Below are 16,142 nucleotides of genomic sequence, written 5' to 3'. Positions count from 1 at the left end.
GTTTGAGATGTACAAATACGTAATGTTGTACTGTTGTGAGGGAAATAATGATGATGTTTCATGCACAGACTTTTTTGGTCTTGAAGTTTCACTTGAGGCTCAGTAGCCTTCTCATCGTGAGCTGGTGTTAGCATTCACGCCATGTGAAAGAGTAAATGCTGGGCTCTGAACCTGCGTGAGGTCTGATAGTGATGGATGAATTGGGTACATAGACAGAGCCCTCGGTGCTGCTGAGATAAGGAGCTGTGAAGAACAAGCAGCCATGGCCAGGCCTGTCTGTCATTGATATCGCTGCTATCCACTGGGTGTCCACATCAGAGGATGGCCAAGAGGCGGAGATTACCTTGATGACACAGGAGGCTATGCTGAACTTGGCACAACATCACAATAAAACCTTGCAAGTCTTGTTTTGGTATTGATGCTTTGTCATTTTTCTTTTGAAGCCACAGAATCCTGTGAAACTGTTTTTAAATGCCTTGAACAGATTGTAATGATTTCACATGGGCACGACATAATGCCCTGGAAGCTGTTTTTCTTCCTGCTTTCAAACATTGGGTCTTTGTACATGATCACTAAATTAAACTAAAATATAAACTATTTATAGGAATAATCTCTTTTTGGAAATACATTCTTGAAAACCCTAACCAGATCCAGTGATGAAAGAAAAGTTATGACTGAAGATTTCATAATTCAGTAATTTGCACCAAAGATTAGAAAAGCAAATAACTATATACACATTAGTAATGTATTTGAGGAAAACCATGATGACATTCAAAAAGTACAGAATATCACAACAAAATGCCAGATGATGCTTGGATTCATTCTGATGTGATAAAAACTGATTTGTATCCATGTAAACAAAAAAGAAACATATCCACATGAGCAATTTAATCTATAATCCCTTTGTCATAAATCATCCAACTTTAGCTGAAATGCCTCGATAAGAAAGAAGCAGCATCTTTATGCACCATTGGAGACTTGAGAGAGAGTGGGAGCTTACATAAAAGCAGAACTTATTTTCCTATCAGGATACGTGTATTATCTGTCCCAAGATATTTGCTGATAATGAACTCCATTTTCAAAGAGACATAAACATGATATGTCCCAGAATCTGCATATACAGTACAGTCCATTTTTTTGGTTCACCACCTGTGACGCCAAGTAATACTTTAATTTCCTCTTCTAACAACGAGATTGAGAGAACTTTTAGTGACGTAAAAATGCTGATCAATGGGAGCAGGTTCAACAGGGTTCAGAAAAATAAAAAAAGTGGGCAAACCTGAGCGGTGTTTGACGCGTCCATTTGAGCTCGGCATGTCTGCTCTCCATCTGATCCAGCTGAGGTGTTTTAACTTTCTCCCCCACAATGAAACCCAACGATGTGAAACAGGGCAGTGGGGGAAGGAGGATCTCTGCAGTGGTTTATGGCAGCGCGGGACTTTCACCTGTCAAGAAGACAATTGATTGTTATTAACAGCCACTGCCAAAAATGAACTTTGGCTGGGAAAGGACTGCATTTCCATCTACAAAAGCAGCTTTCATTTTTGCACTGGAGAAGAATTACACACTCGTGCAGAAAATTTGCAGCGTCAACCGCCAAAACATGTCACAGATATTAGATTTCAGAGCACAAGCATTTGGCAAGAAGTATTTCATATTTTTGTACATATCGATCTTATTGTATATCTCCCTCACGATATTTTCTTTTTAGTGCCAGCCAGGAGGGGGCTTTATTACCAAAAAAAAGGAAAGAAAGACTGTAGAGATTATAATGGACAGTATGCAAATCGCCCAGTGCCTACAAGTTTTTAATGGAAAACCACTGGGTTTACAAAATAAAAGTAGCTTATGCATTGTAGAAGACAATGTGGCAGAATTTCCAATGAAAATGTTGCTCACATAGGGGGGAAATGATCTTTTGTAAACGACAGACTGCTGTGAAACTGAGGCGAGGATGCCGAGAACATGTTTACTGATGTTTACTCTTTGTGTGAGGGGAGCTCAGGATAGACCTCAGGATTAAATGCAAGGGTTTTGACCTCAATCAAGGAAATAATTGCTGTTGCCCCTCCTGTTGGTGGACTCCATAATTAGCGGGCAAAGCCCCCACAGAGAACACAATTAATCTGAAAAGAGAGGTGATTAAAACTATAATTCCTGGTTGACTCACTGATATGTTTTTGGCGTGCCAGTGTCGTGAAGTTCTTCATTGCTCCTCTTGCGTGGTTCCCGGAAAAGACTTTCCAACAAATTCTTCATTCAATCTTTTATATTTTGCCCAATGTCTGCATCCAGATATCTGTCAAAGCAAGTGAGGGGTGAGATAATTGAACAAAGGACATTTGCTTCAATATAAAAACAAGTCAACTGTGACTGACTCCATCTTCCTCAAGGAATGAAGAATATTCGTGTTTGGCACCAATGACAAAAGCTATGGATCACATAAGAATGCGCGCACGCACGCACACGCACACACACACACACAAAAATGCACGCACGCACACACACACTCATCAATGCTCTTTTCATCTGGTGTTCATTGCAATGAATCACTGTTCCCTATTTTGTTCTCTCTGAAGAACACACACAAAAAATCTGCTATCTGTCATCACCACTGTTTCCACTCCTCCACCAAAAACACTCAATCCAACACTGATGTAGCACCCACTCATTTTGTGTGTGTGCATCTGTGTGCAATCTGATCATAAGGTTGTCTTTACTAAAAGGAACTGCAGCAGTACAGGAGCATGATGACTTTGCGCTTGCAGGTTGTATTTAATTTATTTTGTACAATTAAATGACCCTAAGACAAAATAGTGATCCAGATTAGTCAGTGCCACTGTCTCCATTATGTCTTTTTAAAGCTCATCACTCGTGGAAAATGAAGACTAAATCAAAAATAGATTTAAGTCTAATGGAGCACTTCCCAGGTATGAGGCTCATAAAAATTTAACCCAAATCATCTCAGAAAGCACTTAGTAAATTTATGTAAATGTATAAAACATTCTGTCTTGTTGCCAATAATTCTCCTTGTAGCAGTTGCCAAAGCAGCTCATCTGCCTCCATGTTTCCCTATCCCCTATTTCCAATAAATAATCACCTATATTAATATTCATGATCAGTACTGATCAAAATAACTGTGATTACCACGCCAGGCCTAACAGATACACCGTGAAAAAGTGAAATCGCAAAATAGCAAAGCAACCACTATTCTCTGAGGTTATATTATGTTGATTATAATGTGATACTTAATATTTTATTAATTTTTGATAACAATATTTCATTTTTCCCAAAACAAAGAATATGGCAACATTTTAATTACAGTTTTCCACACTATGTTTTATGATATTTAAAATAAATGTCTGTTTTTAATATTAATACAATAATTTTTTGCATTGGCCCCCAGGTCATTTGAGTTTGAGACCCCTGCTTTATAACTTAAATTGCCTAAAATTGCTTAAAATTCACATATTGTGCATTAAAATGCCCTTTACACAGCAGCTACTTTAGCATGATTTAGCAGGAAAAGCACAGGTGTTACTAATAACAGTAATTATCGGTCTGTTCAGTTCAAATTGAGGAAGCAAAATTAACTTCAACCATTGTTATTTCATTATTTCCAACTGTGTCATTCCTACTGTGACCTCATAAAAAATGGCTATTGTGCAAATGGCAGCTTGAAAGTGTTTTCTTACCTTTATTAGATGCCAGGACCTCCGTCTTTACTCTCTCAGGCCTGCTAGCTTCAGGCTGCTACCTACCAACCAATCACAACGCGCAACGTAATTCAATTTACAGCCAATCACGATACACGTTCACGCAAAGCGGGACGTTACGAATTCAGACCCGGAAGTTCTCTAGCGACTTTCCTTCTGTTTTGTTTTGTCAGTCGTTAAGCCTTTATAATATTAATAAAAAGTTTTTATTAAAAACTAATATGCGGAAGGACGACATGTCAGTCGAGTAAACGGAACATTCACGTCGATTTATCGCTTGTGGTTAGCTGCACATTTGTGGGTGAGTGAAATGAACCTAGAGCTTTGTATTTTTCGCTCCCCTTTAAACTAGCAGCGCCGTGTTAAAATACATATTAACTCTGCGAACATTTGTTGTTTGTGTTTAACAACCCGACGTTTTGTGTGTTGGCTTTTATTTTTTTGTATGATAATAAATGTTGTGACCCTGCAGCTACTGACGTTAGCATTCATCGCACCAGCACATACTATAGTAGTGATTCTAATGTTAGCCTTCATCTTCCCATGTATGTATAAAATTGAGGCTGTGTAACTAAGAGACAGTCTGATTTATTATTGTAAGCTCAACCTCGGGTATGGGACAAACCGTATACACACATAGTGTAAATGGTTCATTAAAAAGTTAGCAAACGTGATTTGTTTAACTTGAGTCAACAACAACAGCGTTGAAACACTCAGAAAACCCATATTATGAAATGGGGCAAGTTGCATAGTAATTATTTACACTAGTTTGGTTTCATATATTCTGGGAAAACTCAAAATAAATCTGTGAAGGGACAGGAATGAACACGAGCATTAAAAATATTAAAATGTAACCCCAAAAAATATCAAATTTGATCACAAAATCGGGGAAAAAAATGTGGGTCAAATGCAAATTCTGTATAAAGCAGTGGTGGGCAGTTAAGGATTTTTATTAAAGAGTAAGTCAAAGTATACTGTGTGATATTTTTTTCCAGGCTCAGCTCCTGTGAAAATGGAGGAGCTCTACACTTTAGAGCAGGAGGTGGGAAGAGGCAGCTACGGTGTTGTCTTTGAAGGACATATATCCAAAACAGGACAGAGGGTGGCTATCAAGCGGCTGCCCTGCAACAACCCGGAGGGCATTGAACTCTACCTGCAAGAGCTGTGGGCCATGAGAGCCACAGCCAAGAACCATGTCAATGTCATAGCACTCCACAGCTGTCTCCTGCAGACAGGCCCACAGAGCCTGAAACCCCTAAGGCCAGGAAAACTGCCTCTATGTCTGGTTGAGAGTGTGCTGAAGGGCGGTGTCATTAGAGCACCACAGAGTCCGGAAACAAATACTACCCAGAGGAGGTCTAATTCTGTCTCCAGGCTTCAGGACATGAGCAACACAGTCCAGGCTAGGTCAAACTTCCAGGAAAAGTCTAAATCAAATGCGTCTGATTCTACAACCCCAAAAAGGCCTCAAAACAGGGCCAGGAAGAGACGGTCCCAAAGCGAGGAGGAGCAGCCGCGACCCATGCGCTGCTTGGCCCTGTGGCTCGTCATGGAGTACTGTGATGGGGGTGACTTGAATCAGTACCTGCTCTCCAGACCCCCAGATGAGCAGCGTAACCACAGTGTGGTGCTGCAGCTGAGCAGTGCTGTGTCCTTTCTGCACAGCCTCGGCATCACCCACAGAGACCTGAAACCCGACAATGTGCTGGTCTGTGACACGACTAAAGGCCCTGTTGTCAAGGTAGGCAGGCACTGTGATGTGACGGTATTTATGTCACATTAGTAGGTTGGAAAAGTCAGAGCTGTCCTGAGTTGTCGGCAGTGATGAACATGAGACATGGCAAAGAATATAATACAATTAAATTTGCAAAATGAAAAACAAATGCAGGAGCAGTTATATACAATCATTATATATCAGGAGTTATAAAATGTTATCACAGATTTTCTGGAAAGATAACTGGATTTGATAATTTAGGAAAATTCAACCTCTACAGACTCATGCAGTCACAGATAATTTGTGAGATAAATCTTTTGGAATGAGCTTTTATGGAATCTCAGTATGATTTAACTGTGCTGTATATATCTTCACTTTTTATCTTTTCAACCATAATATTTTTTTTTTTTTTTTTACTTTCCCTATTCAAATTTGGCAGTGCGGTACACATTAAAGTACATTCTGTTGTTCTCCTCTCCACCACACTTCAGGTTTTCCTGTCTCAAAAGACTGTTCTAAATTTCTTTACTTAATGGTGGATTTAGAAGTTTATGTCAAGCCAACGATAAAACCAACAAATACACTAACTATTTTAAAACACTGTAACTTATCTGTAAATAAAATAAATTACAGATTAAGAAATTATCAAACTGGTTAATTTAGAGTTGACGAGTGGGCTGTGCTGTGGTGAAATCACCATTAGGGGTGCAATGTTCCCAAATCAAGACTGAATCCATGGTTGAAAATGTCCACAATCACATATGGATGACACCTTGGCCCCACAATGAACTGCCATGGCTGTAAAGTCAAGTTTTTATTGAACAATTTGCAGTATAACTCATGTAAACCAAGATAATAATCTTTTTAAAGTTAGGAACAACTGTTTCACACCTGCTCTAATATTTAGTGTTGTTTATTAATCAAAATGGATTATATATTGAGACTGAAGATCCACTGTATACATTAAGCCAGTATTACAGGGACAGATGTATGAATTAAACCATGGATTTGAAGAATCATTACACCCCTAATTTCAAATTCCACCTTAGATTTACCAATGTAAACATTTAGCAAAACAATAAGTCAGATATTCAGAACTTTGGCTGTATGTCGGCACAAATTAAATACTGTGGTTTCCTCCCCTTGTCTTACTATTAGGTGGCAGACTTTGGTCTGAGTAAGATGAGTGAAGGTCTGGTGGATGGGGACCTGACCAGGCAGCACTTCACCTCCACCTGTGGCTCCGACTTCTACATGGCTCCTGAGGTGTGGGGTGGACTGACATACACGGCCCAGGCAGACATCTTCTCCCTCGGTGTGATGTTCTGGGTGGTCCTGGAAAGAATCACCTTTGTGGAAGAAGGGGCCACACAGGAGCAGCTGGGTAAGTGAAGAGTAATGAATCAACAGAGCAAGGCAGACAGAAAGAGAGATTGAAAATACCTGATGCTACCTTATCCCCAAACAAAACAGAAAAATCAAGTGAAACTCAAACTAAATCACGATAGACAAGACATACAGGAACACAGTATCCATGCTCTAAGGCCGGGTCGACATGTATTTAAGAAATAGATATTCATATATAAAAAAAAAAAGTCAGCAGGTGGTGACATAACTGTAAAGACTTGTTTGACTGGCTGACAAGATGTCACTGATGCTTGTAGGCAAACATCAACCCATGAAAGCATTGACTCAGAGACCTGCCAGTCCAAGTACACTGACACTCTCTGACTCTGTATTGAGTTCTACGCTCAAGGTTGGAGCCATATTGTCTTCCAGGAAGTGGATGACAAGCATGGTGAATCAGCGAAGGTGAATCCAACAGGAAGTGAATATGGATAGCTGCTGTTTGTTTTTTTCCCCTTCATTCTCAGTCCTGTGAAAAAAAGAATTGAATAAAAACAGAGGTTTTTGAGGCTCTAAATCACCAAGACAATGTGGATGACAAAGGTTTTTGGAGCAAAATGTATGCGTTTTATTTAAACAAAAATGGAGTTCTGTTGCAAAAGTCGTGACTAAATGGGAATGCAGATTTTTCCAGTTAACATTTCGGGTAGCATATTAGCTTCGACGTGCCATGTAATATCCAGTCAGTGTGCTCTCGGGGAGGTTGGAAAGGTTGAGTGTGTGGCCAGGCAGGTTGATGACGCATCACGCTGAATCGAGTTTGACTTAATTAACTGGCCCATATTAAAAATGTCACATACTGTTCATCATACGTTCATCAAGCATGAATGGAACAATCCTGAATCTAAATGGCAAAGATATGAAAGGTGATTTGTGCAATGTACATTTTGATATGGATCATAGTAGCTCTGCTGCTTCTAATAAAATGTGAAGGCATGTTGTTACACCAATGGCACTGCTGTTGCCAGCATTTGAGAAGCACTTTTTTATTTAATTTACATTTATAAAAAATGGAGATTAATTTGTTTGTTTTCTATCATATTTTCTCTGCATCTTTAGTTCCTTCAGTATGGAGTTCTTTTTAATAACACCAGCGTAATGGAGATTATGGACACTTCCCTGCTAATGCAAAGATGAAGATGAGATGCTGTCAAATTATTATTTATTTTTGTACTAAATTAAGCTTGTTGTGATTGCATCGAAGGAAACTGGACCCATTAATATGTGCGCGGTGCTGAGAGGCAATGTGCCAAGCTCTTCAGTTCAGCTTTGGGATTTTAATTTATTTGTTTAATGTCCCTTTTCCCCTCTCCATTAGAGCCCCAAGTGGCCATAAGATGAGTAGGCATCTTAATGTTCAAGAGAACAGTGCCCTGCTCTGCTCTGCACTCCACTATCAGCAAGTAATGAAATGGCTTCAATACAAATGTCTCATTTTATTCATAAAAATGGCTCTGGTCAGGGCCGAGCTGGTGGCAAGGGGGATATGAACCATTATCCCAAAGTTTAGTGTGTGAGAAAAACCTCGCTGAGTCACTGATACTCCATTAGGCAGAATGAAAATGGTTACTTTTGGAGGGGGTGGAGATGGAGGCAGTGTTTCAAACAGGGGGAGGAAAAAAAGATGCCAAAATGGAATTTAGCAGCTCCGATCACAATCCTCTTTGTCTGTGAGAAAATGGGGAGAGACAGTTGGAGGCTTTTCGCAGGCAGATAAAACAGTCCATTATATTTACTTTATCCTCTCCAAAAAAGCCTTACACCCACACAGTTGTATGATGAGGCACGAGAGCCCAGATAATATTGTACGTGTTGGAGGAGCGAGATGCAGCGAGTTAACCTTTTACCAGGCTGCACCGGTTGATGGAAAGATGTCATATGCAGTACTATGCAGTTACTATTACTATACTATACTTAAAAATAATTTGACAGATTAATTGATTATGGTATAATAGTTAGTTGCAGCCCTAGTTACTATCAGTTTCCAATCACACTTTTAGAAAATGAGAAAGCACTACAATATTTTATTTAGTAAGAATTGATGCATTTTAATTACTTTCCAGAGATAATCCTTGTTAATCTTTTGGCTCACCACCACCTTTAAGGGATACAACTAATCACTTCCTTTTCTTCATTAATCCACGGATTTTTTCAATTCATCTGTAGTCCAGAGAATGTCAAAGACAAATGACCAACTGGAGTTGGTCGAGCCCAAAGTTTTATCTTCTTAATTATTCTGATCAGAAGACAAAAGAAGGAAATGAGGGAGCTGGTCCTCCAAATTCAACATGTGAGGTCTGATCGGCCCGATGCTGTAGAGTTCAACTACGCTTGTGTGTCATCAGAGTCCATAATACTTCATATTACAGCTGTACAATTGCTGGAAAAACAGTTGATTGTTGAGTTTTATCTGCATCTGTTGTTTAAAAAAACCTTGTATTTTGTGTTGTGTCTCTGTCCTGAGCTCCTCTCATCAGATGAGCACAATCAGACACACTTTTATACACAGCAGGTGACTCTACATGCTCTCTCAACACTCTGCCCATAATGACTGCTTCAGTTGTGTTTACCAGAAATTTTTGCCACTGTGCTACTGGTGGATAAAGGTCTTTTTAACCTTGGGGTTGTGTAGCACTGTAGCACACGCATCCACACTCTTGACTGCATCTCAGTGTGTCCCACTGCTAAAGCATTAGTTTGGAGAAACCCTGCATTCTGAATGAGTCACACCCAGAGGCAGCTGTTTGCAGCTGATCAGAGGGAAAACACACTGATGTGACGGGACACAGTTTTACACTGTTTCACTTTGCTAATGATGAACCACAGCTGGTCATTTTGCCTCCTTGTAAACCTCGATCGGCACAGAGCTGCTTGATATATTTTGCTGGTTGGTCTGTCCTGTGGTGGTTTTTCTTCACCCACTTGTAATTTAACAAATGAACCTGAAAATAAACAAGTCGGAAGAAGAAGAAAACGGCAGAAACACAGTGGAGCTCAGTGCCAACATTACTGTTGTTACTGTTCTTTATCTTTGACTTCAGTCTCTCATTCCAACTCCATGAGATAAAATGAGGTGAGATGAAATTTTAAAAAATATTTAGCACTGTCCAAAATTGTTATATTTCTTATATTCTGCCATGCTGGGCCATTTTAGCTCAGCTGTCATTTTACTCGGGTGTTGCCGATTGAATGTGTCTAACAGTTTTCCACTGTACACGGTTTTAAGTTTTGTTTTTGATTTGTTTCATGGAAATGGGAAAATAAGCGGAGACTTTTTTGACCTAGGAGTGAATACAAATTAAACACATTCCCCACTGGCTGAAAACCTGTTTAAACCTGGGATTAAACATGATTTTTGGCCAGATGTAATAGCATATTTCAGCTTGGCTCTGTCCTGGTATCTGCAGTTATGGTCCTGAGCACTTGATCGTACGTTGACTTTTCCTTGGTCTTTATTTCCATGTTTTTAACGATCACAGAGCGGCTCCCTGGTGTCCACGGTATTGCCGTTCGTGTGGGCAGACCCTCCTGCACGATTACCTCACTGTCTTTCCTTTTGTGATTTCTCCTTTAGGTGCCTACGTATGCAAGGGTCGCTGGCTGATGCCGCTGGGAGAAGCCTTGTGGGAAAACGCCGACCTCCAGCTGTGTATTCCTATGAAGTTTAAGAGGGCGCCCCCACTGCCACCCCCTCCTGGTCCATCCATGTGCTCCCTGCTTTTAGACATGCTGGCCTCAGACCCAGATGCTCGGCCTCTGGCAGACCAGCTGGAGGCCAGAGTGAGATCTGCTCTCAAAGAGGACTCCCACTGACACAAAGTGCGCTTAAGCGACCATTATGGCTCCACTACATGGAAATATTGACTGTGGCTCCCCTGACCACACATAGTGTCAACAGGAACCACTTTGCTTCCACTGGGAAGTGGGAAAAATACATTTGTATGATTATATGGAATTGAAGGTGCTATTTCTGTCACTGAAACGGCAGCCCAGCCTATAAACTGTATAGGGAACCACATTAAGGGAAAATGGGGTGGAAGTCCATCAGTCCATTGACCTTGGACCCCTGGACCTCACTGCACACAAGTCACGCAATGATAGTCAAGCAAGTCCTTATCTAGAGATCCAGTGGGATTTGATGCATTTCTGTAAAAGACTGAGCTGTTTAAGCCTTGAATGTTTGACATAGGAAAATTGATTTCAGTGACGACAGAGCTGAAAGTAAACACAAACGATTGACTCTGTTGGTTTTTAAACGTGTATAGATTGAATGCATACTTATTATCTCCGCTTTATGTCAGGAATGAAAGACAGGCTATGCAATTTGCTTCTGAAACATTTTGTATATGTTAAAATCTTCACATTATTCTGACAGTTATTCAATAAGTAAAGGGAAAAACATTCAGACCGCGTGAAATGATTGGCTGGTGATCATTAACAGAGCTGCCCACCTGTGCACACCCTGCCTGTTATATTGCTGCATGTGATCGAATCCTTCCAAACAAGGACAAAACAACAAGTGAGTCACACAATTTGGCAGAGAAACTGATGAGTTCCAGTGTCTCTGGTCGTAGAGCTTTGATGAGAGGGACGGCAGATGAGATACATGGTAGATTCCATTTACATAGAAAAACTAAATGGTGAGTGATGTCACCTCCAATTTGACAACTTTCCATTTGAGAAGTAACAAAAGTATCTCGGCGCTAACCATTGTTAGCAATACCAGTTAACGACGGACACAGAAATTGTAGCAAAATGACCATGGATACAAATTGAACAGCAATGTGTGTATGACAGACTTGATGTGAAACAAAGTAGCTCAGAGTGCTTTTACTGTTGTTGTGAGTGGCAGACATCTTGAAATCCTATGCTAGGGTTAGTGAGACTGCTCCGACTTTCGGAAATTCTGACTTCCAACTCCAACGGGAACACATCGTAAGACAAATTACTTTGCATATGTAATTAACTACTTCATAAGGATTGCTTGTTTTGGGGGAAAATATCCAAAGTTATAAGTTACATTACTTCACTATCCATCATTTAAGACATATTTGTTGCGATAAGTGTCTTACTGTCTTGGCTCACATATTTCCAGCTCTCACTGATGAATCAGGTTCCAGACGTCTTAAATATTTAAAGGTGCCATATGTAAGAATGTGGCCAAAAACGGTTACTACATTCAAATTCAAAATACCGAGGTCTTTTAGGTTTCGTTTTCTGATGTAACTGGCAACCCGCGGTTGCTCGGCAGCTGAGACTCTACTGACTGCAATGATTGATAGACGGCAGTAGGTGGCGCCACATGCCAAAACATGATTTTAAAACACAAACATGATTTGCAGTCTGCAAAATATTTTGTTTAATGCAAATATTTTGTGTGTACTGTTGTTGTTGGTGAGTTCTGTTTGTTATATGAACATTATTCCTGAGTCTCTGTGACATATTAGGAGGATTTTATGGCCAGTTGCTTTAGATTTATTACATAATGCACCTTTAAAATGAGAGAACAAAAACTAGTGCACAAATGCAAATTAAATAGTAATTGCATGGTCAATGGAATTAAAGAAAGAAGCACTGTATATGTAACACAATGTATGTTCAGTATGTCTTAAATATTCTGTTTTGAAGCTTTAGTTTGTGGTCTTGTCATAGACTGTGTTATTAGATTTACAGTCAGTGTTTTTTTCCAAATATAATTGATGTGAATAAAGTAAAATGCAGTCATTCTCAACACCATCACAGTGAACTGCCTCGGAGTGAAAACAGTGCTGTATTCCTATATTAATGCTATTGTGTATATTTTGTCTTGTACATAATTTTAATGATGCAGTGTAAGGGAATGTTTAATTATTTTTCTTCTAAATTGCAACGTACGCACAAAAACAAAGTGAAATTGCAAATGGCACAAGACTAATGCGCCCCTCACCCCATGAACAGGAAATTAAAGTCAGGCATGTGGACTGTGGCTGATCATATCCACGCAGAGTCCACAACAGTTATTACCGACCATCAATCTTAGCCCCGTGCCGTTCCCATCGTAGTCGATGACCACTTATTTCACATCGAATATTTCTGCTCACATGCCTGGAAAAATGGATGAATCCATCCATCTCATTACCTGAGCGTGACGTCTCAGGAACAATGTTGGAATTTCTCTCGGACTGATAAGAATTTCATGGTTCATGGTCACATTGCTGTCAAACATTCATCTTAATTTGAAGAAAGAATGCACCGAAGTCTTAACTATTCTGTGTATGATGGAGTCTGATTCTGGACAGACGCGGATGTGCAGACTGATTGGTTAACAGAGATAGAACTGTATTGTACTGTAAATAAAGTGTTAAGAAGGGTATTAATCATGTATGCTTTGCTGTGTTGCAGGAAGATGGCTTGTAAAAATTTTTTTTTTTTTTAAATAAAATAAAAAATAAATTGTGCTGAAAAGAAATGAAAGTTATATTTGTATACTATATTATATAACTTTCCTTGTTTCCTGGCTGGCAGCCATGTTGTCACCGTGAGGGCGCATGCCTGTCTCAGCCATCCACACAACCATACGATAAAAACTGCAACCATCAATTAGCAGGTAAAACAGAAGTAGCAGTTAGCCACCAGGGGGCGACTCCTCTGGTTTCCAATTTATGCCAAAATATATCGAGCTCAAGCTGTATATATACTTTGTGAACAAGTCATATATTCTATTTGTTCTATATCTCTACTATACATTCATAGATAGGAAAATGCATGTTTATTATTTATTACCTTTACTGTCCGTGCTGCTATAACACCGTAAATGTCCACTTTATGAGGGTTAGACTAATAATGCCATCTATGAAGAAAAAGAACTGCAGTCAATTTGAATGGAAGTCTATGAGAAAATGAGCTTCCGCTTCTCACTTGATTTATAATGGTTATTTTATGAGCTCAATTTTCCTCAGGTGGTACTAAAGCACGTGTTACAGGTCTTCTTCAATAGAATAATATGACATCTTTGTAAATAGTATTCCTATTACGAGGAAATTAGAGGACAAAGCAGTGTGAATGACAAAATCATTAAAGGCTTAACAGGTTTGTTTTGCAATAAAAGAACGAGGTCCATTTTTATACACCGTCAAAATGAAGCCTGGCAATTTCAAAAATAATGCTGAAGGTCAGTTAGCGCATCTTTAATACATATGAGTGTGATTTAATGTGAAATGGTGGTCAAACTATGTATGACAATCTTTTTTATAAAACAAAACACTGACAACTTCCACCGAGATATTGTGGTACACAGATATGAAACTCTAAAATTTGTGTAGCCAAGATATCATCTTTGCTAGAAATGTTTACACATGTAGTACAGTATATTGTGCTATTCCTTACATGTTATAGCTTTTCTAGTTTTTTGTTGTTGTTGTTGTTTCCTTATGTATTTTTTCTTTTTTATTACGGGAGGAGACCTTTGGATAAGCATGTGACCTCTTAATCTTTTTTTTTTTTTTTCAAATTAGGTACTAAATCTTGGTGAAAACAGACAAAAATTGGCAGGCAATTCAGTGAAAAATGTTTATAAAATTATGGAAATATGTAACAGTGGTGCAAAATGTCTCAGTAACGCCCCCCAAAAGGTGAAACCCAGTTGGACAAAGTCAAAACCAAGTTGCACCAAATTTTACCAAAACATTTACAGTCACAGCCCAAGACGATCAAAAACAACACTCGGGACCATGGTCTCAACTTAACAGGAAGTTGGCCACAAAACAGGAAGTGGCATGCAACTTTGCTGTATAATGACCAATCTGCTGGTAACTTCAAACATCAGCACGAGTCAAGGGCATAGTGCCACCTGCTGGCAGGGTGGCAGCTGGAAGGGCCCACACAATGCTGCTTGAAGCTTTAAAGGGGACATCAATCAAATCATTTAAATCCTTATATTTGGAACTCTGGAGGTCCTATCAGTCGGCAAAGTGTGGCTCACTCATGTTTTTGTGGTCCTCCTCAGTCTAAGCACAGGACATGAAACACGCGATGTTGACTTCCGCATTCATTGGGACAACACAATGCACTAAATTCCTGGAATTGTTGTCTTGCGAAGCTCAGCTTTGTCCGTAAAACACACGAGGGAGTGCTGGCGAGGGCAACGGTATCCAAAAACCGGAAGTCGTGAACAAGTTCTATTCTTGGCTCCACAGTGCAGCACAGAGTCCTACACAAACTTCCAGCCTCAGAGGATTTATCTGTCCAGTGGATACATGTTATATATGACGGCAATGTGCCTGCTAGAGCCTGCAAATGATCCCTTTTCCAAATGCTAACTGCTGTTAGCTCCCAGTAGCCTCTGTGGCTGATGTAATTTTTTTTTAAGGTGGACCTAAAGAGATACTACTAAACAGAGCGTTCTGAACAGGGCTGTTTTGGCAGAGTGATCGAACTGCTGTGGTGCTTCATCCAAAGCATGCCACAGACATGTTCATTAGGACACCAGGGAACTAGTTTAACTTGGAGAAATAGGGTATAATATGTCCCCTTTAATTGCATTTGGATTGATATACTATTTGTGTTTGCCAAATAAAGTAAACTAAAATAAGTGCAACTTTATTGATGAAGTGGGCAATTCACACATTTGAGTAAGAAGAGAAAATACAGACATCAGCGATCTCGGATTCCCCTTTCCCCTTCACTTTACGCTGGTAATTGTCGCGAACAAGTTCTGTAACCTTCACTTGAGCAGAATTGAAGTGAACCTGCTCTACACCTCTGCTCATGTTGCAGTGGAGATTAGAAAGCAAAGTCTGCCTCCTCTACGGCTCCAATCAGCTCAGCACAGACTCAGCGAGTCCGAGTGCGAGGAAAGTCCTTTCAGATTTCACAGCCGATTGCAGGAGTGAGCAAGCGTGGAGAGAGAGACCAAAAAAAAAAAAAAAAAAAATCCCACGGTCGACCCTTTGCGTTCACTGCGTCAGGACTGCAACAGCAAAACAGTCACGACACACACACACACACACAGAGGCCACGCTTCCAGGAAATTACGCATTACGCTGTGCCGAGTAGCAGGAATCTCTGAGACAGAGGGCGCCGCGTGAGCCACTGCTGCTTTATTGCGAGCTATTTTTCAGATGACACACACTTTTGTGTGAACACAGCATTCAGTCAGTGTTCAGTGGACAGGTAAGGCATGGAAATGTAATTGGAAATGCTGCCAGTAAAGCACTCTCATAGAGCAATCACCGGGGTCTCCTGCAAGGGCGTTCACCTTTGACATTGGAGGAGTCATTCTTATGATGTGACCTTTTCTACAACGCTAAAACGCTTCTTTTTTGTTC

The 16,142-nt window shown here is 40.0% G+C and overlaps 1 protein-coding gene across 1 annotated transcript; it reads left to right on the top strand.

Moving 5' to 3' along the window:
* Positions 1-4,728: 4,728 nt before the first annotated feature.
* LOC310935092 (serine/threonine-protein kinase pdik1l-B) lies at positions 4,729-10,650 on the top strand (the record flags this gene model as incomplete). The annotated part of the gene is made up of 3 exons (XM_083898927.1): positions 4,729-5,457; positions 6,589-6,814; positions 10,412-10,650. The coding sequence occupies 3 exons, from the start codon at positions 4,729-4,731 to the stop codon at positions 10,648-10,650; spliced, it is 1,194 nt and encodes a 397-aa protein (XP_083755053.1).
* Between the last annotated feature and the right edge of the window lie 5,492 nt (positions 10,651-16,142).

Source organism: Microchirus variegatus (genome assembly GCF_963457635.1).
Source record: "Microchirus variegatus genome assembly, chromosome: 12".
In the NCBI taxonomy this organism is placed as follows: Eukaryota; Metazoa; Chordata; class Actinopteri; order Pleuronectiformes; family Soleidae; genus Microchirus; species Microchirus variegatus.
This window is presented reverse-complemented; position numbering and strand designations above follow the sequence as displayed.